This window comes from Alnus glutinosa, chromosome 6, assembly GCF_958979055.1.
Source record: "Alnus glutinosa chromosome 6, dhAlnGlut1.1, whole genome shotgun sequence".
In the NCBI taxonomy this organism is placed as follows: Eukaryota; Viridiplantae; Streptophyta; class Magnoliopsida; order Fagales; family Betulaceae; genus Alnus; species Alnus glutinosa.
In genome coordinates this window covers 30,266,758-30,294,349 of record NC_084891.1, presented here as the reverse complement: position 1 = coordinate 30,294,349, position 27,592 = coordinate 30,266,758, and the positions used below count along the sequence as shown (strand labels likewise).

The 27,592-nt window shown below is 35.1% G+C and overlaps 3 protein-coding genes across 9 annotated transcripts; all 3 read right to left on the bottom strand.

Moving 5' to 3' along the window:
• Positions 1 to 1,123: 1,123 nt before the first annotated feature.
• LOC133872001 (uncharacterized) lies at positions 1,124 to 8,818 on the bottom strand. 7 transcript variants are annotated; one of them, XM_062309499.1, is made up of 15 exons: positions 8,468 to 8,817; positions 8,284 to 8,374; positions 8,101 to 8,193; positions 7,902 to 7,963; positions 7,463 to 7,526; positions 7,288 to 7,375; positions 7,104 to 7,173; positions 4,444 to 4,557; positions 3,859 to 4,170; positions 3,289 to 3,677; positions 3,050 to 3,149; positions 2,499 to 2,552; positions 2,321 to 2,407; positions 1,826 to 1,954; positions 1,124 to 1,681 (listed from the first exon to the last, which is right to left on the bottom strand). In XM_062309499.1, exons 6-15 carry the CDS (start codon positions 7,356 to 7,358, stop codon positions 1,364 to 1,366), a joined length of 1,644 nt encoding a protein of 547 aa, XP_062165483.1. In that variant the 5' UTR covers positions 7,359 to 7,375; positions 7,463 to 7,526; positions 7,902 to 7,963; positions 8,101 to 8,193; positions 8,284 to 8,374; positions 8,468 to 8,817; the 3' UTR covers positions 1,124 to 1,363. The 7 variants fall into 7 exon arrangements, with proteins under 7 accessions (XP_062165483.1, XP_062165486.1, XP_062165487.1 ...); XM_062309502.1 differs by having other exon boundaries at positions 8,479 to 8,817; XM_062309503.1 differs by lacking the exons at positions 7,902 to 7,963; positions 8,101 to 8,193 and having other exon boundaries at positions 7,288 to 7,366; positions 8,468 to 8,818.
• A 6,253-nt stretch (positions 8,819 to 15,071) lies between these two features.
• On the bottom strand, positions 15,072 to 16,256 carry LOC133871933 (protein MIZU-KUSSEI 1). The gene has a single exon (XM_062309407.1). It carries the CDS (start codon positions 16,070 to 16,072, stop codon positions 15,359 to 15,361), a length of 714 nt encoding a protein of 237 aa, XP_062165391.1. The 5' UTR covers positions 16,073 to 16,256; the 3' UTR covers positions 15,072 to 15,358.
• An 8,438-nt stretch (positions 16,257 to 24,694) lies between these two features.
• On the bottom strand, positions 24,695 to 25,664 carry LOC133872006 (uncharacterized). Its single transcript, XM_062309510.1, has one exon. It carries the CDS (start codon positions 25,540 to 25,542, stop codon positions 24,895 to 24,897), a length of 648 nt encoding a protein of 215 aa, XP_062165494.1. The 5' UTR covers positions 25,543 to 25,664; the 3' UTR covers positions 24,695 to 24,894.
• Between the last annotated feature and the right edge of the window lie 1,928 nt (positions 25,665 to 27,592).

Genomic DNA, 27,592 nt, shown 5'->3' with positions numbered 1-27,592 from the left:
TTTTTTTTTTTTTTTTTTAATTATTTTTAAGAAAGAGTACCTGATCTTATTAAAAACCTAAAGACCCAAAGGTCCAAATACAATGTTACATAGACTCCTTAAACAGAAAATCAGAACTAATTTTTAATTTGGGAGCAAACTACCATAAAAACACCCAAAGATTACAAGAACATACATTGGAAGCCACCTAACCAAATAAGCATCACTGCTAAAAATAAAAGTGGCTGATCTACGCTATAAAGTGAAAAACTCCAATAATATCCGAGCATCTAACAGGCAGCTTGCAGATCTAACTAAATTCGACAACACCACCACAAACAAAGATGTCCGGACACTGCATCTAAAAAACAAATACAACAACAAAACCATCAAAACAGAGCCTCGGTGAGGGGAGGGAGGAGCCGCCAGCAGGAAAGCACCAAGTCATCCGAGAAACCGCTATACGACGTGGTAGGAGAAGACGGGAGAATGGCGTGTGGCCATCACGCGCCAATGTGGAGGGGGTGGTGGGTAACACGCCGAACGTCAGGGGACTCGGAGGACGCCGGTAAACCCAATGGTGAGGCTGGTGTTGTGCAAGAATGGAGAGAAAAGTGTATATCTAAATCCCAAAATTTCGATCCAAACAACCATTCAAAAAACACACAAAACACGGCAACTTCCCTCACCACTGAGCCCACCGGAAAGCCCCATCAGCATAAAAACTCTGCTTGCACTAAGAAAAAAAAAAAAAAAAAAAAAAAAAAAAACCTCCACCGGTTCAAAAACCGGGAAGAACAAAACTCCAACAGCCCTAAAGCTTGGAGAAAAAAACCATCCACCTCTTGAAACAAGCCAAGGAGGAACAAAAAACCACCCTAGCCCTAAAGGCTAAGAGGAGACACCAGCACCCGGAGGGGAAGACGGGAAGCCCCCCCGGCGAAAACCAAGCAAACTCAAAACTTTTCCTTCTGCGGTTGTTCCTCCAGAGAAAAAGCAGGAGCTAATACTTTACTGTCTTCTCTGTTGACAACCAATAAAGTATAAACGGCGATACTATCTCATTGCTCCAGTTTTAATGTTCCGTCCAACACTATGACAACACAACACAACACTATGTTCTTGTTCAAGCAACAATCCAATGTAGGGTTCATCTTCAAACAGTGAAGGTACGTGTTTTCTCAATAATTAATTTACACATGCTGTGAACAAATGAGACAACATTCTTGCTTAAATCTAACAAAAAAAATTATTTATAGTTTTGTCATTCTAATATTACCCCGGCGGCGGCCTGTACAGCTTAACATTTATCCCTTATTTGTTTAAAACAAAAACAAACGCTTTAAGATCCCTCCTACATACACTGATACAGAGCAAGGGCCGATCAGGCTGTTGTTCTCCCTTTGGCTAATTCTCCATGTATCACATATCGAAATGTTGAACTCTGTGGTAACCAGTGGATGAACTTATCGACCCTTCCTTTCATGCATTTTTTGATAGCCTTCTGTTGAGCTTCTGATAGATTCTCATTTATTAACTCCAAAAGCCCATGCATGCTTAGTGTCATATCCTTTGCAAAGTAGTCTAGGATTTTTGGCAGGAAAATCTTCGCTTCCTTGTGGATATGGACACTAGTTTGAATGAACTCTTCTTTAGCAATTCTGAGATCTTGAAATATATTCTTCGCCGTGTAGGCTCGAACCTACATCCAACAAGATATCACAAAAAACATCAGACTATACCAAATGCATGTGCATTTAAAAGAATCCAAAAGTATTCTTTCACACTCTGATTATGGAACTATAAATTGTTACCAATCATAGCTTTGAAGAAAAAACATTCATACCGCAGGGTCAGAGTATGCCCCTGAACATAGCGCAAAATGAACTAGTGGCTCAGGGTATTCTAACGCGTATGCATGTCTGATGCTCCCTGCCTTGAATTTTCTTCCTGGATAAAACAGTGTTTGCAGCCACTGCATTCACATTGTGTTAAGGAAAGCATTAAATATATGAATTGCGATTGTAATGAGTACGTGTCTTGCTTTATGCAGAATGGGCCTCTATTTAGCTTGAAATTATGTTAAATCAACATAATATGACTTCAATATCCTTAACTTCCCCACTCTTACTCTCTCTAGATGCCTTACTCATTAGATCAACCGAGGAACTTCAACCATCCTTCTATTTTCAAGTGCTTTTACCAATGTTTACAACCGCACAGGCACCGAGAGAGACAGTGAAATAAAACAAAACTAGGAAACTTTCATCGGTTGGGATGGAGGTCATATATGCCTTCATGCATGCAAAAAGTGTGAAGGATTTTAGAGTAAAAGGCATACCGGAGCCGAGTGGTGTGATCGAATTCCTAAAATGGAGCTTTGTATGTCATGGGCATTAATGCAATGTCCGCCCACATTGTATGCTGCCTGAAGATGAATTTGATTAAAATGACAGAAGTACATTTAATTTTAGTATATTGCAGACACAATAACAATAAATTTATGATAAATTTTCTACCTTTAAAATGGAGGAACTTTTTATACGATTACAAATTCCGTATGCCAAATATGCCTGCAATGAGAACATCAAAAGCCTCACCAGATGTCTTTACTGTAGCCAATAGCACAATAATTTATAATAGAAAACAAGGACCCGATAGATCAACTGAGAAAAAGAATTATGTACCCAAAAAAGAAGGAAATATTTAAGAAATATAGTAGAATCAACATGAAGCATTTCTAGAGGGCTGATCATGTGGCACATGGGCAGGGAGTTTAGTGTACAAGTTACAGAGATGTTTAAAAAAACATTATGGATGACTGCAACCATCTGCTCTGAAATTAGAGCTACAGACTATTTGCAATTATTTTTAGTTTTCCTTAATAGTACTATTCTACAAGATAAGCAAAAATCATACAATTGGGTTGACATTGATGTAAATCATTTAAGAGGGATTCCTTGTTAGCTTGTTGCTAGCATTTCCACTTTATGACATAATTTTCTGTCTGTTTCAAAGCGCCAGCTTTTGCTGGAAGCTAAAGCTAAAGAAGTTCAACTGAGAGCCATACATGCATCACTAAGGCATTGTGAATATTGATCCAGAAAGCAAGCTTCTCCTCACGTTTCATCTTTCTTGGGTCAACCTTCTCAAGAATTCGAACCAATGACCTAGACAGCATTAAAAGAAATGAGAGCATTAAATGAAATGAGAAAGCCTTTTGAAAGAACACTACAATTTCTCTTAACAGAAGTCCTGAAATTTTGTCCAATCATGCTAGTTGACAATGATGAAGTATATTTGGACCACCTGAAATTTTGTAGCATTTTAGAAGCAAAATTGAAACTGTCGTCGTCTAAACATATCTTCAGAACTTCCACCATTGCAGCATATGGTCCACTATCTTCTTTTGACACTTGAAGTTGAGGGTACAATGAAGCATCTTCATTGTAATGTGGACTCCAACTATCACATGGATTCTTAGAAGAAAATATACTAGAGGACGACAAGGACGAACTAGGAGAAGTCGACAAGCCTAAATGGGTATGAGGGTGGTTTGCAAGTTTGCAGTAGATAGAAGATATGCATCTCACAATGTCTTCAGAAAGTCTATCAGGAGTGTTAAGGGTGTTATCAATGCAAGAAGCAGCAAGGTGATCTGCTAGGCTACGATGACCAGAACCAACATTTTTCCGGTCCTGCAAATTCTCATCATAGAAAAACATGTAACTAGAAGTTTATATAGAAGATATTCATCTCACAATGCATCACAACATAGAGTATCGCAGAACACACTCACAAATTTGTAAAGAATTGTAAGCCAATATGGAAAAATGGTTCCATTAACCAAATGTAGGTCAGAGAAGGGAGGCATGTTACCCTACTAGATGTTGGTTTTAGATTTGCAGCACAACTCTGATTATCTGAACTGGCCCAACCATGTGCAGGAGACATTTTATCATGATGGATTGAACCACCTCTGCACACATGCTGCCCCATTTTGTGATGTAACTGATTCGATAGAACTAGTGGCGATGATTCGATCTTGTATTGTAAGTAGGGTCCAGGAGTACTTGAAAAGGAGGTTACATGCCCTTCGAAAGCTGTCCGATAGAGTGAAAGAAGAGAACGCTCCAAATGCGTAATTTCGACCTCAAGGGTAGCAATCTCCTCCCTCAGCTCTGCAGAAGACTGCATTTCAAAGTCCAAATCAAATGTTAGAACAAACACAACAAAATGTTAGATAATGGCTTTATCTGGTGATTGAACGTGAATGATTCTTGAAGATGGTAAAACACCATCATTAGTTGGACTAGTTGTATAGAGTATGAATGTAAGGTTATTTCAACAAGATCAGATACTTGAAGCCCACATCCGCAGACACGCATAGGAAGTTCTGGAGAATTCCTTGGTTACTACCATCAGTTTTATAGTTGGCAATAAAGGTGTGTATAATTTACAAACCTTCGGAGTTGGAGTACCATCGGAAGGAATAGAGTTGATGGAACAACCCACGGCATTTTTGGAATCCCAGCACAGGGAAGCCTGGTTGGATAATATTCTCTCCGACTGTACGAACTGTGTCAAAAGATACAGAGGGTAATTTCATGAAGATACCCAGCAAAGAAAAGACCAAAAAAAAAAAAGTGAATGAAGATTGGTCCTGAAATCAAGGTCTTTCGTAAATGAATCATTATGCAGGGGAAGGTCATGATTTTTCTGGATATTTTTTCAAGTCATGATACGTGAAACATGGTATATTACTAGTTTAATCCAACAGATAATGAAGATTTTAGTCTTTCATCAACTACTTGACAGATAATCTGATTATAATATGGACCAGGTGCTTGGCAAGATCTGGGGCCAAAATTTGATCTAAACACCCGGCCATAATTTTCGAAACTCAATAGAAAAATACTTAGTTCCAGAAACAGTGTGCTCTTTTTTTTTTTTTTTCTTGGCTAAGCAAGCAAGAAAGTGTAGCGTTTTTTTATGCCATTAGACAAGTTATGGTTATGTAGATGTATGTTTCAAATGAAAAAATAGCTGGTTTCCTCTGTTTGGCAATCAAAGTGATTTATTGATTCCCCAATCCAAAAGATAATAAGGTTCCATTTAGTGCTGCAAATAAACAAGGGGCTTATTTCATTTTGCAGGTTTGTACTGTCCTTGACTGTAGGTGCCTAATCCTTATGGACTAACTGGAAGTGTACAACCCATAAATCCGGCGTGGGGTATAGAAAGTTTTAATCCTTCTATTCCAGGAGCAATTAATAGCTCTTATCATATTGCAGCAAGGATATTCAGCATATTAGCTGGCCTATTCAGTCTTAGAGAGTTAGGCCTAGTTTGATTTGCGGAATGTCTATTCCATTAGGGAAATGAATAACTATTCATGAGAATAGATGAAGGTGGAATGGAATAACTATTCCTATTCTTTTGTTTGGTTGTAACGGTGGAATAGAATAGTGCATATGTATTCTTCTGTTTGGTACAGTGCAATACACTGGTAAATGAAATCATATTATAATCAAATTTTCTAAAACACCTTTATAATACAAATATAATTTACATTCTTAAGGACATTTTTTTTCTTTATTTCATAAACATAAATAGTTATACGTACCATGACTTCTTTTTTTTTTTTCAATTTTGGAGAGTTCATGGCTTTTTTCTTTTTTTCTTTTTTTTTTTATATATATACAATTACGCTACAAAATGATTTATAAGAAAAAAAAAATAAAAAAAATAAATAAATAAATAAATCGTCTGCAAAGCCCTTTTTATTTTATTCTTTTTTATTTGTTTTCCAGCAACAAACATTCGTTCTTTGCTTACAAAGTAAAATGATTTATAAGGAAAAAAAAAAAAATTAGATCATCTGCAAAGCCTTTTTATTTTATTCTTTTTTATTTGTTTTCCAGCAACAAACATTCATTCTTTGCTTACAAAGTAAAATGATTTATAAGGAAAAAAAAAAAAAAAAAAAACACATAATCATCATATCACCATCATAAAAAAAATAAAAAAATAGATCATCTGTAAAGCCCTTTTTATTTTATTCTTTTTTATTTGTTTTCCAGCAACAAACATTCGTTCTTTGCTTACAAAGTAAAATGATTTATTAAAAAAAAAAAAAACACATAATCATCATATCACCATCATAAAAAAATTAAAAAATAGATCATCTGCAAAGCCCTTTTTATTTTATTATTTTTTATTTGTTTTCCAGCAACAAACATTTGTTCTTTGCTTACAAAGTAAAATGATTTATTAAAAAAAAAAAAAAACTACAACAAATTAAGCTGGGTTGAGAAATAGAGAGAGGGAGATGAGAATATAATTGCAGAGATGGAGAGAGATACTGAGTTGAGAAAAAGAGAGAGAGAGAGAGAAGATACTTGGGTGTTGAGAGGGTTGGGGCTTATGGGCAAAAGATGAATTTTTATTTATTCCCACGGGAAAGGAATAGGTATTCCTCTCCTTTTTGAGTGGAATACCTATTCCTCTTCGTAAGGGAATAGCTATTCCATAGGAATAACTATTCCCTTAAATAATATACAACTAAATAAAGGAATAACTATTCTGTAGGAATAACTATTCCTTTCCATTGATCTAATCTGCGAACCAAACGAGGCCTTAGAGTTAGTCCGCCCCAATGTCTATACAGAGAATTACTTAAAAGGGAATATTGAAACTCCACACCCCCCCCCCCCCCCCCCCCCCCCAAGTAGTCCTTCTGGCATTCTTTTTTTTTTGTTTTTTCCCACCATTTTTGTTCTTGGTGGAAACTATGTGGTATGGCTCAGCAAGTACCCTATTGAAATATTTGGTCCCACTCCTTATCAATTGGACCAAGGCTACCAGCAAGAAATACATCAAGGAGTTGACACTAGGCAACCCGAAAATCAAAGTTTATCAGAAACTTGGTTTGGTCTACAATTCCAGAATCTATATTTTCCCACAAATAGAGCCTGAGCTGAAGGAAAGGAACTCATTTGAACCACTCAACAGCCCCACGAATATGTTAAACAATGTTAGGAAAATGAATCTCAAGCATCAGATGTAAAGAATATCTCACGATCACTTGATAAGCAAATGGGTGAAAATATCAGGATACTTACACGATTAAAATAGGATGATATTCTGGGTGACATATTTAGTACACTTCCGGGCAGTCCATTCTCAGGCGCACTGTAAATAAACCAAAATGATAACAGAGGAGAAAAAGTTACTAATTGCATAAAATCGAAGCAATGACATTGGACCAACTGCACTATCAAAACTGTTGAATCATCGAAAGCTTACCTTGCGAAACTCAGGTGAGAAGGAGAGGGGCAAGAAGAGGAGGAAGAGCGGCAATTCACACTCAACATCATCTCTTTTTCTGAAACCTCTGACAGATCATTATCAACAGTTAGCATTAGGAAAGGCAAAACACCAGCAAATGCTTGAACCATTAAAGGGAAACAGCGTTACTTACCTAGTCAAATGCTGGGCATATCCAAAGTCCCACCACCTCTCGTCATAACCTAAAAGACAACTATCTGTATATTGGGAGAGAAAGCTTCAACAGTTCAACTCATACATATATCACCAGCTAATGCCTTATAGCAAGGAAAAGATAGAGAAGAAAATGAAAAGTCAAAGAGGCTGACATTGCCGGTTACAGTACGAAACAGGTACCCATAAACACTATCAGACAAAACACCAGCAAATGCTCTCCGAACAAGAAAACCAAAACCACCCAAGTGCTTTAAAAACCATTAATTACGCCAAATACATCAGACAATATAGGATATGGAGTGGGTGTAAACAACTTCCTAATTCCTATTGAGCAAAGAACCATAAAAAAGAACATTATGAGACATCAGTAACAGGCTTTCAATCAAACAATATCTTTGAGAGCAGAGACGACCCACCAAATTGTGCTGAGTTGGGCATTAAAAACAACAATTATGCGTCATTGAGGAAGAGCAACTGTCTTTGTCTCCGAAAATCATAATTAAAGAGAGGCAAAAAAAAACAAAACCCAGAAATCATCATTAGATTAGGTGGAGGAAAGTAAACAGTTATGATTACAAATAGCAAAAAAGGGTGCAGGTGTATGGTTCTGCCTACCCCATCCCCATTGCATTAATTAAATCTCCGCATGCATCCCACTTCATTTCCATGGCATAAATATACATATTGCAACTTGTTGCAAGTCCTCCCCTACATTGATGCTATTAACACAATAATTCTATACATCCACCAAAAGGTAAGGGCTATAAAGATATATCAGAGAATAGCAAGCTTAATTACCAGATAATATTCACTCATTGAAGCACTCTGAAAAGCAGTTTTCAATAATAGCAGGTGGGGAGCAGCACTGTATATATTTGTGTCAAAGAATCTGATGTATGAACAGAAAATATATAGATAGCGTCATAGATGGCCAAAGCTTGAAGGAAAACATAAACAAAAACAGTAATGGAATTGGAAGTACATCTACATTACAGCTGTTTCTGCAATGAATAGAGGGGCCCATGCCCATCTTGATTACTTTGCAACCCGACCTCTCTTCCCAGTTTTCTGGGTTGAATTCTCCCTTACACTACGCTGTTGGTACTAATGAACATGCTTATAGCGATAACCTCTGAACATAGTGTAATGAAGTTATCTGGCATGGCCCATGAAGAGGAAAATGTAGTATGTGATAAGTTAGTATTATTTTATTGGACATAAGAAAGATCACAAGCTCCGGCCCTTGACTCTTGGATGAACGGATGGGATGGGATCAGTAAGAGACAGCTAACGTGCGGAACCCAGGATTTTGTTTCAAGTTTCCATCGTCAAAGGAAAGCGCAAGGTGGGGGAAGAGGAAGAGAAATTAAGAAGATTAAATTATTTGTTGAAGTTGGAGCCATCTGCCAGCAACGAATTACATGCATTTATTGGTCCTTCTCTAGGTCAATCTTGCACCGTGGAATTTTCACTTTTTTATGAAGTTAAATGCCAGCAAGTGCATCGCCAGGATATTTATCAGCCGTAACAAAATAAAATCTAAATAGTAAAATAGTATTTATAAAAAAAAATAAAAATAACAATTTTAATAGATTAGATTATAAAAAACTATGTCCAAATGGGGAGGATCCTATTCGGTCGTGTTAAGAGTGACAATTTGTGTTTGTAGGTCGATTTATATCACGTTGAGGGTATAAATATAAAATTATACGGGTCATTCGAAACTCAACATATTTAATTAAACAAGTCGGAACCCTCAATCCTAACCCATTAATTTCATGTTAAAAATTCGTGTCGAGTTTGTGGGTCATATAAAAAATTGTTAAATTTTTATGTTGCGTGTGGTCAAGACATTAATATAAAATTATGTAAGGCAATTATAATCTAATTTATTTAATTAAACGGGTCAAATCATTCAATTGTAACTCACTAATTTTATATTAAATTTATATCAAATTTACAAATTGTGTCAAGAATTATTAGCTCTACAAATAATAGATAAAACTCTAAAAATCATTAAATTTTAGATGGGAGGCATGTTATTTATAATTTTTTTTTTTGTTAGATATGTATTTAATGTTAATATATATATACCCCAATTCCCTCAATGTAATTGGTTCTTCAATTTTCAGTTTTGTTTGTGGTCTACAGCATTTATTTACATTGGTGATTTAGGAATATTACCGTATTAGTGAAATTCATAACTTGGAAATATATATATATATATATTAGAATTAATATATATTTGTTCTGATAAATATTAAAATATACATTGCTGACAAATCTATTCTCGAGGTAGCCTCGAGAGTCGAAACTGGTAGAGTAAAAATATTGCGACCAAGTTGATCTGATTCTTTATTAAGGAGGGCAGGAGGACGTTGATCGACCTTTTGTGCTTCTAAAGATTCGTTGGTAGACATTTACGCTTGATTACAAAGACACCCTCATGGCTCACAGTGGCAGATGAGCCGACTGCTAGCAAATTCGGTTTGATTCGGCTTATTAAAATTTGATTTGGTCTTAATTTGAAAAATAAATAAGTTAGTCATGAATACAATAATTTGTTCATATATTAAATGAGACATATTCGTATAAATTCGATTCGGTTCGGACAAAACTAATCAGCTCGACTTGTATATATATATATATATATATATATATATATATATATATATATATATATATATATATATATATATATATATATAGTATTCATATTTATTAATATATATGTATAAAAATAAGTTTTATAAATATAAGATTCTATAATTATAGTGTATAAATAATAACATAATAAATATAATATATGTAATACTACAAGCGTTCCATTTAAAATGTGAAATGTAGATCAAAGTTACAATTGTACTGAATTTGAATATATATATATATATATATAAAACTCCAATCTAGCTCAAGTCGCTCGAACTCAATTGAATGCTTGCCTTGTTAAGCTATTCGAGTTCGAGCCAAGCTTGAACTCGGCTAGGCTAGTAACAAGCTGAATTCAAACAACCCTTTAAAATTCGGTTTGAGCTGGAGCCCCTATTCTATGTATTCGAGTCGAATCTGATAGCTCCAAGCTCGGCTTGACTCGAATCGAAAAAGCCCTAGCCTCATGGTTCATTCTGGTTAGAATGTATAAAAAATATATTATATTATTTTTATATTTTATATTTGGTTGATATTGAAATATTCTCTATTTACGAGTTGATATTAATCAAATTATGAGAATTTGATTACAGTACTTGTATTTACTCTATTCCTTATAAATATGGAGATTTGTATTGTAGACAAATAAGTTAATGAGTACAATGTAGCCCTTAAGACTAATTCGTAGTAGTAGACAACTAGACGTACATAGGTGTCTAATATCGAACAATCCGTAATTTTTTTTTTTTTGTCATTTGTTTATCTCTTGCTTCGGCTACTTTTCTCCATATTTTAGTTTTCTTTTTACAATTCCTACAATTTACCATGGACCTACATTTTTTTTCTTCCTTTTTTTTCCTAAAAAAAACAGAAATAGAAGAGGTAATGAATAATAACATAAGAGTGAGAGGGATTTCACTATCCACGCAAAGGGTTTCACGAATGATTATCCTCGAGCAAAGCTCCTCTATTCAAATAGAGAAACTCTTCTCACGTAAAAAAGGAGGGAATATAGACAAAATGAGAGATTCTCAAATACGAGATCCTTGTCCTTACTTAAATAGTCTAAATCGAGTGATCACCGTTAGAAAAATGTAAAATTATCGTTCGGAATTCGAACTTCTTACCTGAACAAACATGAAAAGTGATAATCATGGGATACGCGATTAAGATTCCTTAAAATTTAGAATAATTGGTTGCTCCAATTGCATGCAATTATGGCAATCCAATAGTTATGCCATTGATATCCCCTGGTCCAATCTCATGAATGAGGAAGAGGTGAAGAAGGGCTCAATTAGTCTGTTGTTAGGATTAAAATCTCCATAAATTAGAGAAATCCAAGAGAATGTCATGTCATTTAAGTACTTTGCCTGCTTCTAATTCTCTTGGTCCATCCGTCGTTGTTGACACTAGTCTGATTTCGTCCAGTGGTCCAAGCGGTCCAAGCGGTTGAAGCCAGGCCCATTAATTATAGGCGGCCCACCACGTTATTAATGCGAACATTCTCCTGTTATCAAAACGGCCATGTAAACCCATCACAAACCACATACATCTCTGCTTTTGAAAATAAAGGGTCAAAGTTATGGGACAAGAGACTTCTCTCCCTTTCATATTTTCTAGTTGGAATTTAATGATATTGTATTTAGCTGTGTTAATGATATTAAATTATTTAATTTTTTTTAATTAGCGTGCTCATATGTTTATGGCGTGATATTAAGATATAATAATATTAAATTTAGACCATAAAATTACTTGTAGATCTTATTCCAAAATGGATAGAGTTTGGAATTTTCTTCCAAATAATTCACTTTATAAAAATATTACGTGTCTATTTGTATGTGAGATACCTATGCATATTTAAGAAATAATTGCACCACTGGTAATTGGGTTGACCTAAATTACAAATCACTTCCTGTGGTATAAAAAGTTCATGGAGAGTTTACGTGGTAAATTATAATTACGAATCACTCTCTGAACCCATTTTTCGTCTACAAAGTTAACAGATTCCGTTAGTTTGCTACGTCATACTTAATAGGAAATCGACATGTGGCCACCCAAAGCCTAGGGGAGGCCGTGCGCCACCCCCAAATGTGGCCGGGCCACCCTCGGTAGCCACCAATTTGCTATTTTCTATTTTTTTTTTTTTAAAAAAAAATATATATTTTTTAAGTTTTATTTTTTATATTTTTTTATTGTAATGGACACGTCTCGATTTCTTATTGGGCATGACGGGGCAAACTAATGAAATCTGTTAACTTGGTAGACGGAAAATGGTTTCAGGGAGTGATTCGTAATTATAGTTTGCCATATGAACCCTCAATGCATGAACTTTTTGTACAACAAAGAGTGATTTGTAATTTAAGCCAATCTTAGGGGCTAATTGTGTAATTATCCCCATATTTAAATGACGTGAGAATTGAGTACGCATTTATTTTAATAAAATTTCTTCCAACCATAAATGGATATACGTGATATTTAATTTCTATGGACAGAATTTAAAGAACCTTCTTAATTCCAAACTGAAATCTTTGTCCAGCTCCAAAATAAGGAAAGGGGGTTTTAGAAATTCCCTTTAACACCGTAAAAAGTCATGCATGAACTTAAGATGGCATTAAAAATTTGTTGTACTTGTTTAGAACTTTAGAGAAGGAATATACAAAAGCATCACTAATTTATTTCCCGACATATTATCCATGTGTGATGTGCATGTGGTTGAGTAGGTCAGCTGGTGGTCCTCTTATGTAAAAATTAATATATTGGAAGTAGCTAGCTTGCACCATGACCTCATACAAGCATGGATATATAGAAAGAGGCCTCGAGGTGGAGGGTGGTCCTCCATTTTATATCACTCCCCAAAACAACTCACAGGCCAGGCCGGGCTATAACTAATCTTATGGTTGCCTTTTAGAACATTTACACCTGACTAGTCAAATGTTCTTGAAGAATATTACATATATATATATATATATATATATATACTCTCATTTCTACACTTAATTTTAAGTGTCCTTTTTTAACGTGACACAAAAAATTATAAAAATGAAAAATAACACAGTTGTTTGAAACTGGTCATGCATTGTCAAACGCAGAAGATGATCGATTATTGCAAATTATTTAGTTGTCTACATTGAAAAATTAATTAATGAAATTTTTATCACACAAAATGGTTATAAATGGTTACTATTCTCTAAATATCATCCGATCCCATTATTATACAAAAAAAAAATAAAAAATAAAAAATTAATGAATATTTTGTATATAAGTATATCCAAGTTTACTAAATACGTACACTTTTATGTAATTTTTTATTTTTTAGTTCTTAATTTGGACAATATTAATACCAAAAAAAAAAACCCCATGATTTGTTGGGGTGAAAATGTGGCTTGATAATAATTAACTGCCCATATCCGTTATCCGCATACGCAAATATGGGTAAATAGCAAAAATCACTATACACATATGCAGATACGTATCGTTATAGGGTATGGGGAACATACCCCTTATATAATATATATATATATATATATATATATATATATATATGTATCTAATTACATTAACTAAAATGATGCCGTTTTGGTGTTACCTCATATGCGGATAGTGGTTTTTTAATATTTTTTTCCCTCTACCAACTATAAAATATAGATGATGCAGGAAGCCAAATCATGTATGAGATAGAAATTCATGGCAAAATGATTTGTAAGTGCGATATGAATAATAGTGTTCAACTAATCAACTATAGATAATACCTTTTTGTATTTACTAAAAGTATAAATTACAATTTCAAGGCCCAAAATGTAAATTACCTAATATGCGAATAGCGAATAGTAACTGTAATAACTACACGGATGCGGATAGTAGTCGCATGATGCAAATACCTAAAAGTGATAATCGCATTATGCGAATACAGATATTGCTAATAATTGTATTCGTATTTTCACCCATAATGATTTGAAGTCATTAATTAATTATTTTATATAATATTTTTGAACTTCATGATTTTTATGGCTAAAGTATTTCATCCGTCTGATACGTCCCAAAAGAAAAATCCTGAAGAGGAAGAGTTAGAAATAGGAAAGATGGTGGAGCCCTTGTGGTGGTGAACAATGGGCCTGCTACGAGCCCTCTCGTGTGCATGTCCATATCTGTGTATCTTATCCACTGTTCCATTTTTCATCCCACGTAGGCGAGCTGTCTTCAAGCGAACACAAAAGATATTGGGGACTCTTTTGCAGGGGACACAAAACAAATCAATCACACCCCGCTGGAAGGCACTATATACATAATACATGTTGTAACAACAACGGGCCTTCTAAAGGAACCAATAATTAAAGCTCCGGTCAACAGTCAACAGGAGAACCATGGCCTCTGATGCTGATGCCTCACTAATTAATGGATGCGCATGCCAACAAGGAGAAGACCCAACAAGCAGCTATGGTATCGCAGGTCACAGGACGCGCGTACACCTCTCAGCTTATATATTATGGTGTTCAATTCCCATCCATCCTCTGCCTAATTACCTTAAAATCGATCAATTCAAGTGGAGTAAGGATGCCCATGTCCTTAATGTAATTAGTTTTTTCTTTAATTCAACCCCTTTAATTAACTTGAATTTGGATTCTCTCCATTTCAAAAAATTTATATTTATCTTTAGAGTTGATATAGTTAATAAAAGCTTAGAACGGGACCAATTTCATTTTCTTTAAGTTAGAGTGAGATTGGTAATTTTAGATACAATTTTCGAATTAGATATAAATTCAATACAAAATTAATAGATTAAGATTGAAAAATTTAAACCCGTTTAATTCTCTATAATCTTATATCCATAATTTCATTTGACCAAACCCAACAAGTGTTACTGTTGTATAAGATTAGGCCACAATGGGAATAAATATAGGACCAAAATGGAAAAAGGATATAAGAGTATATATGCCATATTTTTCGTTCTGAATCGCATCTGAAATTAGAAATTATCAATTATAATACATACGCACATACATACAGCATGCATGCCATAAGATTAAGATCGCTGACTTTCCTAATGCATGAATATAGGCACTTGGGATCCAGTGATATATAATAACTATATAAATACTGCATCCCTCCCCTTTCACCTGTATTGCTCATAAAAAAACAAAAAACAAAAACAAAAAACTATATAAATACTGCGTTCATTCGCGCGGGTCCGGCAAATAATCGTGAATACGGTAAACGGCTTTGGCTGTCACGATCGGAGAAGAAATATGCTGAGCTCCTGGCCGGAACTCCCAACGGGGTTAATCATGTGAAAGGACTCGGAGTTGGGCGAGCCAATGACTCGGTCGAAGCTGGCTCTTAGATACATGAGGTCACCCCCATCCCCGTCCACTTCGGACTTGTGGGGCGCAACAGGCAGAACACCAGCCCCGACAGAGACCGTCTGCATCTGCTTCAGCACTGCCACATCGCTCACCGTCATCTGACGCTTCATGGCGAACCCCACCTTCCGGCCGTTGCAGTACATGGACCAGACGGGCACGTTGAAGAGCGAGCAGGTGGAGGAGCTCATGGACCTGATATCCTTTTGTCTGTCACACTCGAGCGCGATTCTGAGCAAGCCGTACTGCATCTCCCTTGCCAGGTAGGCGGTGGGGATGGCGAACTCCAGCAGCAGAAGAGGTGAGCTTCGCGTGTCGTCTTGTAGGCAGAAGCTGACTCGCCCTTTCCTGTAACCGAAGAAGGTACCGGTCACGGTACTACTACTAGAGGAAGAGCCGTGAGTTGAGTCGGTGTCGCTCGAGAGGGAGTCGGATGGTTGGAAGCCACAGCATGGGACCATGCACTCCACCAGGGACCGAAAGGATCGTCGGAGCCTCACTTCTCTGCCACACTCTACGGAGGTTGCAGTGTCCATAATATGTAGGGGACCCCTTTGGCTTCCCAAGTCTATCATCCTCATGTTTCTCTATATGATAACTTTTTGTTGCTAATTAGCCTGGAATACCTAAGAGTTTCTGCGAGCGAGAGAGAGAGAGAGAGAGAGAGAGAGAGATATGTAAAGTGTATACCGGCTATCGATAGTATAGCTGAAGAGGAAACTAAGGTATGGAGTATGGACTATGGAGAGGAGTCTGACCTAAAAAGCCAATAAATAAGCAAGAAGGAGGAGCAAAGCGACGGAAAGGCATAGGAGAATGAATGAATGAGAGGTGGGCCGAGGAATCGTGGGCAATAATTCTGCCCACGAGGGCGTGTGGGGGCCCCAATCTTGGAACTACTTGGGTGGGTGGCGTGCCTGATGCTGAAAGCTTTGTGGAATTTTTCGACCTCTGGGATATTCATTGCTCAAAATTTACCAGCATCAAAATATATGCACAAATCCCGTTGTTTTGAAATATATACTTATGCATGGTTAAGTTGGGTGGACATTCTAAAGACTCAAGCCCAACTTTTTATTCACGAGAAATCAAACCAAAAGAAAATTACCATACCATATACAGCCTATGACGATCGCAGTTTAAATATTAATTAGTTAATTCATGTTTTGATATATGAATGCTGGCCAGTGATGCCTCTGATCGGATCTAGATTTTTAGTAATTTGTTATTCCAATATATTGTTTGCAATTTAAATAATAAATGTGGGAATGTTTTTGTGGAACGAGCAAGCTATCAAAGGTATGTTTGGACAAATAGACTTACAAAAATTATTTTACATTTGCTATATATTCAAATGACTTCCCATCATCCAAAGAGCAAAATTGTCACTCAAATCTCTCTCCCCTTGATTACAACATTAGTTTAGCTTGCACTGGGACCAACGCCAATTGCAATACATATATATAATTGGAGTACGTACGCCACATCTTTTTGTGGGGAGCAAACTGGGCGTGTGTTTTAACAACGTTGACTCTGATATTCTCGTTCCAACAAATTAACTATCTACGAACCCTTTAGTCTTTACCAATTAAAAGTAAAAAAGAAGAAGAAGAACAAAGGTGAAAAAAAAGAACAACAAATAACAACCTGCCCACCACCAGCAGCAGCAGGAGGATGGCGAGAAGTTTACCTCTCAGTTAGGGTTCCCCAGGCCCAGGCGAAAAGCAAAAAGTTAGAAACAGAAAAGGAACAAAGGTTCAATAAAGTGGATGGGATGGCATGCATGAGTATATGAGCAGGAAGCATGCCCGAGGCAATGATTAGACCCAATTAGTCCTGTCTGTCCCACAATCCTGCTACCCCCAAGATACTGCCTTTAAATGTTTATCCCTTCACAAAATTACTTCTCCCACTACATCAATTAAATTTATCAAATACCAGTCTAAAACCCCAAGTAAATCCGGATCCACATCCTCTCAATTTCAAATTCATTTGATTTAAAATGGGAGAAACCGGTTAATTATAATACAAAGGGTAAAATTATTAAAAAAATTATTTGACCTAAATACTTCTTATACATGGTAACCTCCTCTATCTTTTTTTTTTTAATAGTAATAAGAATATAATACAATAGTTAAAAAAAAAAGTTTTAAATTTTGTTCCAAGAAAAAAGGGAAGAAAATAATATAAAAAAACTTAAAAAATAAAATTAATTGAAGTGATATAAAGGTACAAAGAACTTTTTTAAAAAAATAAAAAATAAAAGAGTAAATTGCCAAACGGTGTTTTACTGCAAGATAGAGGAAAGTTTAGTAAATAAAGTCGATAAAGCACGTCTAAAAGCTGAAATAATTTTGATAACTTTAGTTAATTAAGTCAGAGAGTAGGAATAGATGAGGCCGACTCCATTAAGCAAAAGCCTCAAATCTTTTCACTAAACGTGGGATGGCTCTTCTACTAGCCAAGTTAGGTGATTGCTTAAGGCACACAATAAAATAAGGTTTTCAAATAATAATAATAGTAATAGTTTGTGTATATATTACATTAGGTTGATGCTATAATATTCATCAGTTAGGGTTGATCGTAATCAAAGATTCAATTACTATACTTATATTTCCTTATTTACCTTAAGTTTCATATAAATAAAAATCTTTGTATTGTAAATGCATTTAAGTTAACGAGAGCATAATATAACCATTGGTACAATTCATAATGGTTGACGTGAGTATTTAACACCAATTCACTCAAAAAAATTTGTATTCTTTCTCTTTCTTGCTTCCACTTTTTCTTCATATTTTACATTCCCTATAAATTTTTAATATATATATATATAGTCTTAGAAAAAATGACATGTTGGTCAGAAAATGATTAAGACCCAAATTATGGTACATGCCCATTTTTGTAAAAATACATTTACTCCCTCTAATTATCAAATAATTTGCAATGTCTTCTTGAACTTTCAATTTGTTCAATGTCCCCCTCCCCCAAAAAAAAATACTACCATTGGGGTCGTAATATCTTATTTTACACAAAAAGAAAAAAAGAAAGACAAAATTACTCCTCCAAACAAAAAAAATGAAAAAATAAAATCATTTTCCTTATTTTATTTTATTTTATTTTAATTTTAGGGTTTTTTTATTTTATTTTCTTGGCTAAATTTGTTATCAGTGGTGCGTAATTTTGCGTCTTTAATTTGCATAAAAGGGGATTTTTCGACCTCAATATTAATTTGGGGGGAATTAGACAAATTGAAAGGTTTGAGGGACACACTATATATATATATATATATATTGTTTGCCTGTTTGGTATGTAGTTAGATGGGATAAATCATATCATAAATGTAATTTCCAAAAGAAAAAAAAAAAAAATACACACATTATCTCTTTAAAAAAATTAGCCAATGCCAATAGGCCTCTATTCTCTCCATATATTTGATAACTGGTTTAATTTGTGTATTTGTTAGAGTTCTAGAGTCTAGCTAGCTCCCACGTACGCCCACATAAATACAAATCTAAAAATCAAAATATAACAAATCTCCTCCACTCCCGTCTCCCTCCCTTCGTCAAATTATTTAATTAATATTTAATATAAAAAAAAAAGTCCTTACTTTTCTTGTTTATCAATAACAATGATGCATGTATTCATTTTCATTATTACATCTCTCTCTATTATTTTATTTGCTTAAAATACAAATACATTAATTGAAGATCGAGCTAGTCAAGACCAAAGGAGTACTTGATGGTTTAAGTAATTAAACAATATTAAATATGTATATATACTTGGAAATGTTTAAAAAAATGGTTAGTAAAGTTAGTTATGATATCAAAGGAGTAAAAGAAGAGAAGTTGAGATTAATTAATAATCTACCTCATGCTCCTCCTCTCATTCTCAAAATATTATTAATTAATAGAAAAAGAAAAGGAGAAAAAAATTAAATAGTACAACATCAGAGAGCATCGATCCACCCTATATATATTTCACTTCAAAGCTAGGCTCGATCTTGGCCCACCGCCAACGTAACACGTTAGTGATTGAGAGAACTTGGGTTTTTGCACGCTTTTTCTACCTTATGATTCAATCATTCATGCCATTCTTCCCATAGCCTAATATTTCCACTACCACCTCTTCAAAAGCTTCGCGTTTTCATTTATTTTTGTGTGCATATATATATGATTTCGATGGTTGTCCAATTGGACCGACCTTTGTGCTCTCTCTCTCTCTCTCTCTCTCTCTCTGTCTGTAGGAAAAGCCATCTACAACTTTTTGTCGACTCGTTTCAGGAAGAAAACAAAATATTAGGATCACCCACATCCTCTTTTCTTTATATAAAGCGTTTTTAATAATGTTCGGTCGCAATCGTGTCAAGCCCTGAGACAACTGTTATTGTGCCTGGTATGAGGGCACGGCAATCTACACTTATATTTGATGCCTAGCTAGCTCATGGGATCACTATATATATAGTTAATTAGGTCGTATTGATATTAATTTGTATTGGTACAATTGTATAAAGAACTTTGAGAAGCACGTACAGATCCAAATCATTCAGGATATCCAACTAGTAATTGAGAGACTATATTTTATGAAGAAAAAAGTGACCATATATAGAGCAGAAATATATATAGCATAAACTTAATTAATTATGGGATAAATGATAAAATGGTCAATATGGCGTTTTGCCAAATAGTTTCTGGTCTAAAAAAAGTGACAAAAGACATTTTTAATTTTTTTAAATGAATTAAATCCTTTATAAAGCCCAAACATAAGAGTAACAGACTCTCCAAAAAAAACTAGATCAAGCCACCTAATCAGGGACATACCTCTAGTTAGGAGCAACAACCAAAAAACACAGATATGCACAGATATCAGCAAACTTATAAAACTCAGCAAATAAACAAGCTGCGAAAACATAGCAGCAAACCCAAAACAGGCCAGGAAAGCCTCCTAGTCTAGGACAATTCCCCTAATTAATCAGGATAAGTATCAACAACATTACTATGAACAGAAAGCAACACATTTACAAACGCACTGCAATAAAACAGATCGAGCAGCAAGCACAAACAACTCATCAACCCTGAATCAGGTTCTGTAAATTCCAATGATGAACAAGGCCAAGATTATTCCCAACAATCTTCACATAACCTTTAGCTAGCATCCTAGCCCGAACTTGCCATTTGATATGGGAAACAATAGCTACTTCAATCAAAGCGAAGAGTGTTACAACGAAAAAGGTCATTCCTTTGTTTCCAAAGGTAGTACACTTTCGCCTCTAAGCATAGCTTGCATAGGCAAGATTTCAGATTTTTTACCACGCACATCCACTTTGAACCAATGAACAGCATCCTCCCAGTATGCTAGGAGATCAGCAACAAAACAAGCAGCCATTAAAGCTCTCCATATCCTTTGGCTAAAGCTGCACCCAACAAATAAGTGCTCCTTGCTTTCTTTAAAGCCATGGCAAAACAAGCAAACACGAGATGGAGTGAAGCCCTATGAACACAACTTATTCTCGGAAGTTAAAACATCCCTAAAAGCCAACCATAAGATGAAAGAATGCATTGGAATGGCTAATTAAGGGAAACCAACTTAATTTTTGGGGTAAGTAAAACAAATAAATAGCTTCATATTGTTAAAAAAGTTAATAGGATTCGTTAACGTGTCACATCATCGTGACACTAATAATATTGTAACACGTTATGTACACTTAAAAATAAAAATTATGTATATATAAAAGGTAAAAGAAAAAAGAAAAAAGAAAAAAAAAGAACACGTACAGGAGAGGTAATCAACTTTTAAAACGACATTGATCTATTTGTATTTGTTTTTTTCTTACCCTAGAGTTTGTTTAGTTACCTTTATTTTAAACCCCAAAAATCTATTTGTCAGCTGTCCCCATTCCAAACCACGTGAACCACTTTTATATTTTTCTCTAAACTTATTGGTCAAGGTTCTTTAATGGCTTAGCTATATATTAAATATTAATGCCGAGTAGAAAAATAAAATAACACCCACCTTTTTTCCATTTGCGAATAATGGAATAGCTTTTGCATTTTCTATATATATCGTGCCTTTTTATTCCATTACGGATTATCCTATATTAGTTTTTAATCACCTTTATGATTTATAATTTTATGTGATTAAGACAAAATTGAGGTGCTTCATGCTTGAACCCTATTATTAGTGGGCGAAGGAGGAAGATATAATAATTTAAATATTTTCTCCGGCCGGCCAGTAATGTGTCCAAACCAACGTTGTTAATTACTTCGTTTAACCTGGGGCAAAGTACATATAATTAGAGTGATTTCTTGTCTTTAATTATGGTGAAGAAAAGATTAATCAGTAAATTAGCGAAATGGACAATATTGCCGTCGTGGCACCGGAAATGGCACGGTGTATATATATATATATATCAGAGCAAGCGTCATGACAACGTGTCGCACACGCACAGAAACATTTACGTTGAGGGTGACACACGTAGTCTCGATAGAGGCATGAGCCGCATGACTGAGGGGACAAGAATAGTTACTGCCGTTAAAGTGGGAGGCCTCATAACATTTCACGTACTAAGTTGGAGCTAGTGGGAAACCAGTGGGGGCGTGTGACTGTGGGCATCCAGCGTACACGGCTGCCTCAAAGCCTTAAAAGATAGGATTATCTTACTTTATAATTATTTGTTTGAAGGGGAATAATTTCAGCAGGTGATTGTCAGATATTACTTGATCTATAAGATTCATTTGATCGGATAAGTAGTGGGTTTCATAAGTTGTCTCTAACAATCACTTGTTCGAATTCTTTTAAATTTAAATAAATAATTAAAGAGAATCTTAATCTTAAAAGATAAACATGGATTCGACTTTACGCTATCACCTTTATATATAATTAATCATCTCTATATATTGAAAAATAATATTTGTACACACATATCTTATAAACATATTGTACACACACTTGTAATGGGTGTGAACCTATACATGTAAGACACATCTCACATGGGTCCTACATGCATAAATACTACTCCCATTATTAATGTATATACAATGTGTATACAATTAACACAACTTATATACACATTGCCTTATCGGAAGGTTTCACTAATTGATACAAAAATAAAGTAAATAAATCCATTCTATGAAACCAGCTGGAATAACGTTGTTTCTTATGATTGGCCTCGACAAAACCCAATATTTTAATATTTACGAATTTGTTGTTTGGAAGTCACTTCATTTTAATTTTAGTAACTGGTTGCTCACAAATCAAGGTTTATTGATAGCTTTTTAGTTTTGTAATGATCGTAAAATGTACCTGTCTTGAAGATAATAATGTCATATATCCATATAGAAATTTATCATAATTAGGTCCATCAAGAAAGGAATCGTGGGTTTCCCGTCATAAAAAAGTAAATTCACAAATCAAGGATTATTGTTGATAGCTTTAATTTATTTCTGTAATGATTGTAATTTTTTTTTTGTTTGTTGGTCGGGACCTCGCCCATGTATGGAAGCCACTTAGCAGAACTTTCATTCATGCTGCAATAAATCGTTCCAGGCCTCGCAAAACTAACTTTGGGCCTAGATTTGGAGGGCAAACCGAGAAAGAGGGTATGAAGAAGGGGGGGGGGGGGGGGGGGGGGGCTTGGACTTTAGACTCCATAAGAACATTTGGTGGGCTTCTATGAAGGCCCATTCCAGCAAGGACTTTCTTATACGGATTAAGAAGTGGGTGATAAGTGAGAACGCAATGATAGGGGGATGCGGGCGTCAAGAAAGGAATTGCCGCTGTTGACTTCTGTGGCAGCCAATCGAAACACGACCGGCCGGCAGCCAATCAGGGAAAGCAAACGCGCAAATTCCAAACTCGGTTCAAGCAAGGGGCGATACGCGTGGAATAGCCGTCACGTTCATATCTAATACGAATGTGCCTGGAAGTTTGAGCGTCTTTTGAGATTGGCATTTTGGCTGCCGCCAGCCCATCTAGAAACTCCCAAGCCTGTGTTTCCACACACGCTCGCTTTTTCCTCGACAAAAGCCTTATCGGGAAGGGATTCCTAATCCTTACTATCCCTTTCACACAATCTCTTTCATATGTGTGGGATCCAAGGATATGAATAGCATCCAAAGTGAAAAGAGGTTGTATTTGTGTAGAAGTTGTAAAGAAATTATTTTTCTTCTTCAAAATATACAGGATGCGAATCTCAATTCAGCACTATGACTTTTATTGGGGGGAGATGAACCTTAGAGACTTAGAGTACATTTTTGGACATCACTTTAGTCTAAAAGCCTAACATTATGAGCTTGAGTCTACTTAAATATGTTAATTATTATTTTTCTTTATATTTTTTCAACGTGGGTGGGTACAAGAGTTGCAACAGAGGGAAACACTAAATCATACGGGGAAATGCTATACATTCTAATTTTTTTTAAAAAAAAAATTTGATTCCCAAATAATGTGTCACAATCTCATGTGATGTATTATTTTGGAAAATATGTCACAATCTCATAAGATTGTGATACATTATTTGGGAACAAATTTTTGAAAGAAAATTTTAGGAACTCTAGTATTTCTCAATTATATGTGTCCAACAATTTAGATACTCGTCCTAAGAAATTAATTATAGCTTTGATATCAATTGTTGGTAGATTAAACGATTATGGGGTAGTTTTTACTTTGAGTACTTTGATGTACATGCTTGGACACCACTTTAGCCTAAAAGCCTCACCAAATTAAAAGCATCGGGTAATGAGATTGAGTCCACTTAAATATATTAACAACTTTTTTTTTTTTCTTTATAAATTCTCTCAATATAGACAACGCTAGTAAATGAACTTACAACAGTTTCAATAATTTTTTTTTTTTTTATTGTGTTCCTAAGGGTGGCTCAATCTGTTAGGGACCACGCCTTATAAAGCAAATGTCGCTAATCTTCTTTTTCTTTATTGTGTGGATATATATATAAAAAAAATAAAATAAAAAAATAAAAAATAAAATAAAAATTGCTGCGTTTTCAGTAGCATGGGGCCATTGTTAAAAATACTTCTTTCGTAATCTTGTTTGTCCTCTAATCTCATACATATATCGGAACACCACATACTGTTCCAAATTTAAGGTCCGGTAATTTTCGGATTAATTATAAAAATGCAAAAAAAGAAAAAGAAAAAGAAAAAAAAAAAGGGTGGGTGGGGAAATTAAGAGAGATGTAGAGACGAGAATAGCAGGAAATTTTTCACAGGAAAATCCTCATTTCAAGATGAATAATTCACAGAATCACAGGGGTGATGAATCAAAGCTACACACTCAATCCCATCTTCTTTTTACATAGGGATCGGAGGGTATGCCAAAAAAAAGATTAAAAATATAAAATAAATCGACAAAATTTCTCGGGTGACGTAGTTACAGAGAGGAGATAGACCTAGAGAACAGCGCCTTCGTAGATGGTGCTCAACCTGAGTCTAAAGGATCGAACCGCCATCTTAGCCCTTTTGGAAGTGTATCTCTGCAACTTTCTCACAGACCCAGATCGAGATAATCCACCGGCTACACCACCCCCCGGCTTCCCATTAATACCGGTAGCCTTCTTTGGCCATTTGGGTGCATACCCATCATCATGATTAAGTTTGTTACTTTGTAAAGAAATAGACTGATTTACCACAAGAACCGGAGATATACGGGCCTTGTTGCGGCGATGACCGTTCTTGGTCGACGCATTCTGAAGAGCAACGCTGGCTTTAACGGCCAAGGCGGCCATATCGGAGGCGGTCAAGCGCTGCCGAAGCTTAGAAGCGGGAAGCACGAAGTAGATCTGGTTGGCCTGAAGTTCATCGTCCAGATCCAAGACTGGAATGTAATCATCATAATACAAACTATCAGAATTGCATAGAAAGCGCGGTGAAGAAGACGAAGAGGAAGAAGAGGAGGAACTCTCGGCCTCAAGGACTTGGGAGACATAGACTGGGACAGGATATTCGCGGAGGGAACCGTTGACGGAGATAATCTTGGCAGTGGGCTGAGAAGACCGAGACTCTCTGCTGCCGATTACTGAGGAGAAGCAAGCACCCATTAGTTTCCAGCGAGTGAATTAAAGAGAGGAAGAGAGATCGAGGTACGAGAGAGTAGTCGTACAGCCGTACTGGGGGGAGAGTTTGGAGAAAGAGAATGGAAATGAATTAATGGGAAGTGCGAAGCATCATGTGCGCTATATATTTGTTGTGTTTGGTGGAGGCGATGACGCAATCGAGGCCGTCATCAACGAATTCTGTTGAACACTTCTTCAAATAACAATAACAAGTCGCTGCTTTAAGTCCTCAGCAATGACGCGTACGCGGCCAATGTTCTGCCCCACGTCATCTCGAACGTTTTTTTGGATTCTATGGTCCTTAAATCTTGGCATCCAAGGAAACGTACTCATCAAGAATACAAATATATTTTGGGGTTATTTCATTTTCCTTATTTTTTTTTTCTTTTTTCAAAACAAGAATATTAACAGCTTTTTTAAAGCTTTTTTTTTTTTTTTCTCTAAATATAAGAAACAAATTCAAAATTAGAAGTCACAAAAAATCGAATGCAGCGAATATCATATACATTCTCAAAATATTGAGTATACTAATGTACTACCAAATGTATCGGTAACACTTTAACTTTATTATCTATTATTTTAAGACAAAATATTTATTTCTCATCTCTTTACCTTTAATTGAGAATTCTGTTGAAATTTTGTACAAAATGTGATATTTGGATCTAGAGAGGATTTGTTTTCGAAAACTTGTATTTGGTAAATAAATAATATTTTAATAATAAAAAGAAAGATAATAAAAATTATTGTAAAGTGTATTTAGATAGAAAAATAAAAAATAGTTTGTTCCTTAAATTTTGAGAAAAAAAAACTGATAAAAGCGATTTAACAAATAATTTAAAATACAAAACACTAAAAAAAAAAAAAAAATTCACATTTATTTCACATCATAACACTTTTTTAAACAAAAATAATATTATAAATCATACTTTTATCTTATTACTATTGCTATCCGACAACGCTTGACTATGCTTTTTAACTATTCTGAAAAAGAAAAAGAAAAAAAAAAAAAAGAAAAGAAAGAAAAGAAGAAGCATGTTGTAAAAAGTAATAACAAACTGAGTCAATGTTTTTACTCATTATTTATTTATTTCGCCGGTGTTGGGTAAAAGACCAGACTCACTCTCGCCGTCTCGCGTATGCTGTTTGACTTTCGTGTTCCGCAGGTCATCGCCGAGATTTGTGAACGGCCCTCTGTGTAGACTGCAAACCCTTGCAGTACCGTACGTCAGTACTTGTCGCCCCTGGTTTCTCTTTTATTGAATAATCAAGCGTTGACTTTTTCTACTACGAACCATCGCCGGTCAATGGTCATGTACCGATGTACGTAATTACTGACTTTACGAATCTCAAAGATATATAAAAATGTAAATAAATTAGCCGTTCGGTAATTCGTTCGATATCCATTTAGTTTGCCTGATTCGAATTCGAGCTTGATATTGTATAAACTTGATTGTTACTATAGAAACTCGCTCGATTAGTTAGTGATACATACCCGACTTGCTTGATAAAACTTGATAAAGACTCGCGAGCTCAGTTCGTTTAAAGTTCGATCGGATCGCTCGCCGGGCTTGTTAGTCCGACTCGTTAACTCATTCATATCTTACATATATATTAGTAAAAATAGTATAATATATATAGTATTACATATTAATTATAATGCTTTGATAACAATATTTAGTATGTTAAATTAATATATTAAGTTATTAATAGTTAGTATATAACAATATAATAATATGAATTACCATATATATATATATATATGCTCTCTAGTTATATATAATAACATATTGTTAATTTGTTACTTATAAACTATAGTTATATACTATATTTTATAATATGTCTTATATAGTTACATATTATATATTTATGTTATTAATAAATGTATAGAGGTTGTTCATAAATTTGGGCTTGAATTTTGCTTTGATCACTCATTGAAAAATTTAATAGTCTATATTGATTGTCATTTTCAACGAACTCGAGCTTGAGCTAGAGTTCGCCCAAGTTTTAAACGAGCCGAGCTTGAACATCATGCAAT

What these genes read in the sequence shown, in the direction of transcription:
- LOC133872001 (XM_062309503.1), bottom strand. Translation starts at nt 7,358, where the DNA reads ATGATGTTGAGTGTGAATTGCCGCTCTTCCTCCTCTTCTTGCCCCTCT. An exon ending in TATCATCCTATTTTAATCGT is followed by an intron (nt 4,558 to 7,103) that starts GTAAGTATCCTG and finishes CTTTTGACACAG; the next exon opens with TTCGTACAGTCGGAGAGAAT. An exon ending in GGGCATACTCTGACCCTGCG is followed by an intron (nt 1,682 to 1,825) that starts GTATGAATGTTT and finishes TGTTGGATGTAG; the next exon opens with GTTCGAGCCTACACGGCGAA.
- LOC133871933 (XM_062309407.1), bottom strand. Translation starts at nt 16,072, where the DNA reads ATGAGGATGATAGACTTGGGAAGCCAAAGGGGTCCCCTACATATTATG.
- LOC133872006 (XM_062309510.1), bottom strand. Translation starts at nt 25,542, where the DNA reads ATGGGTGCTTGCTTCTCCTCAGTAATCGGCAGCAGAGAGTCTCGGTCT.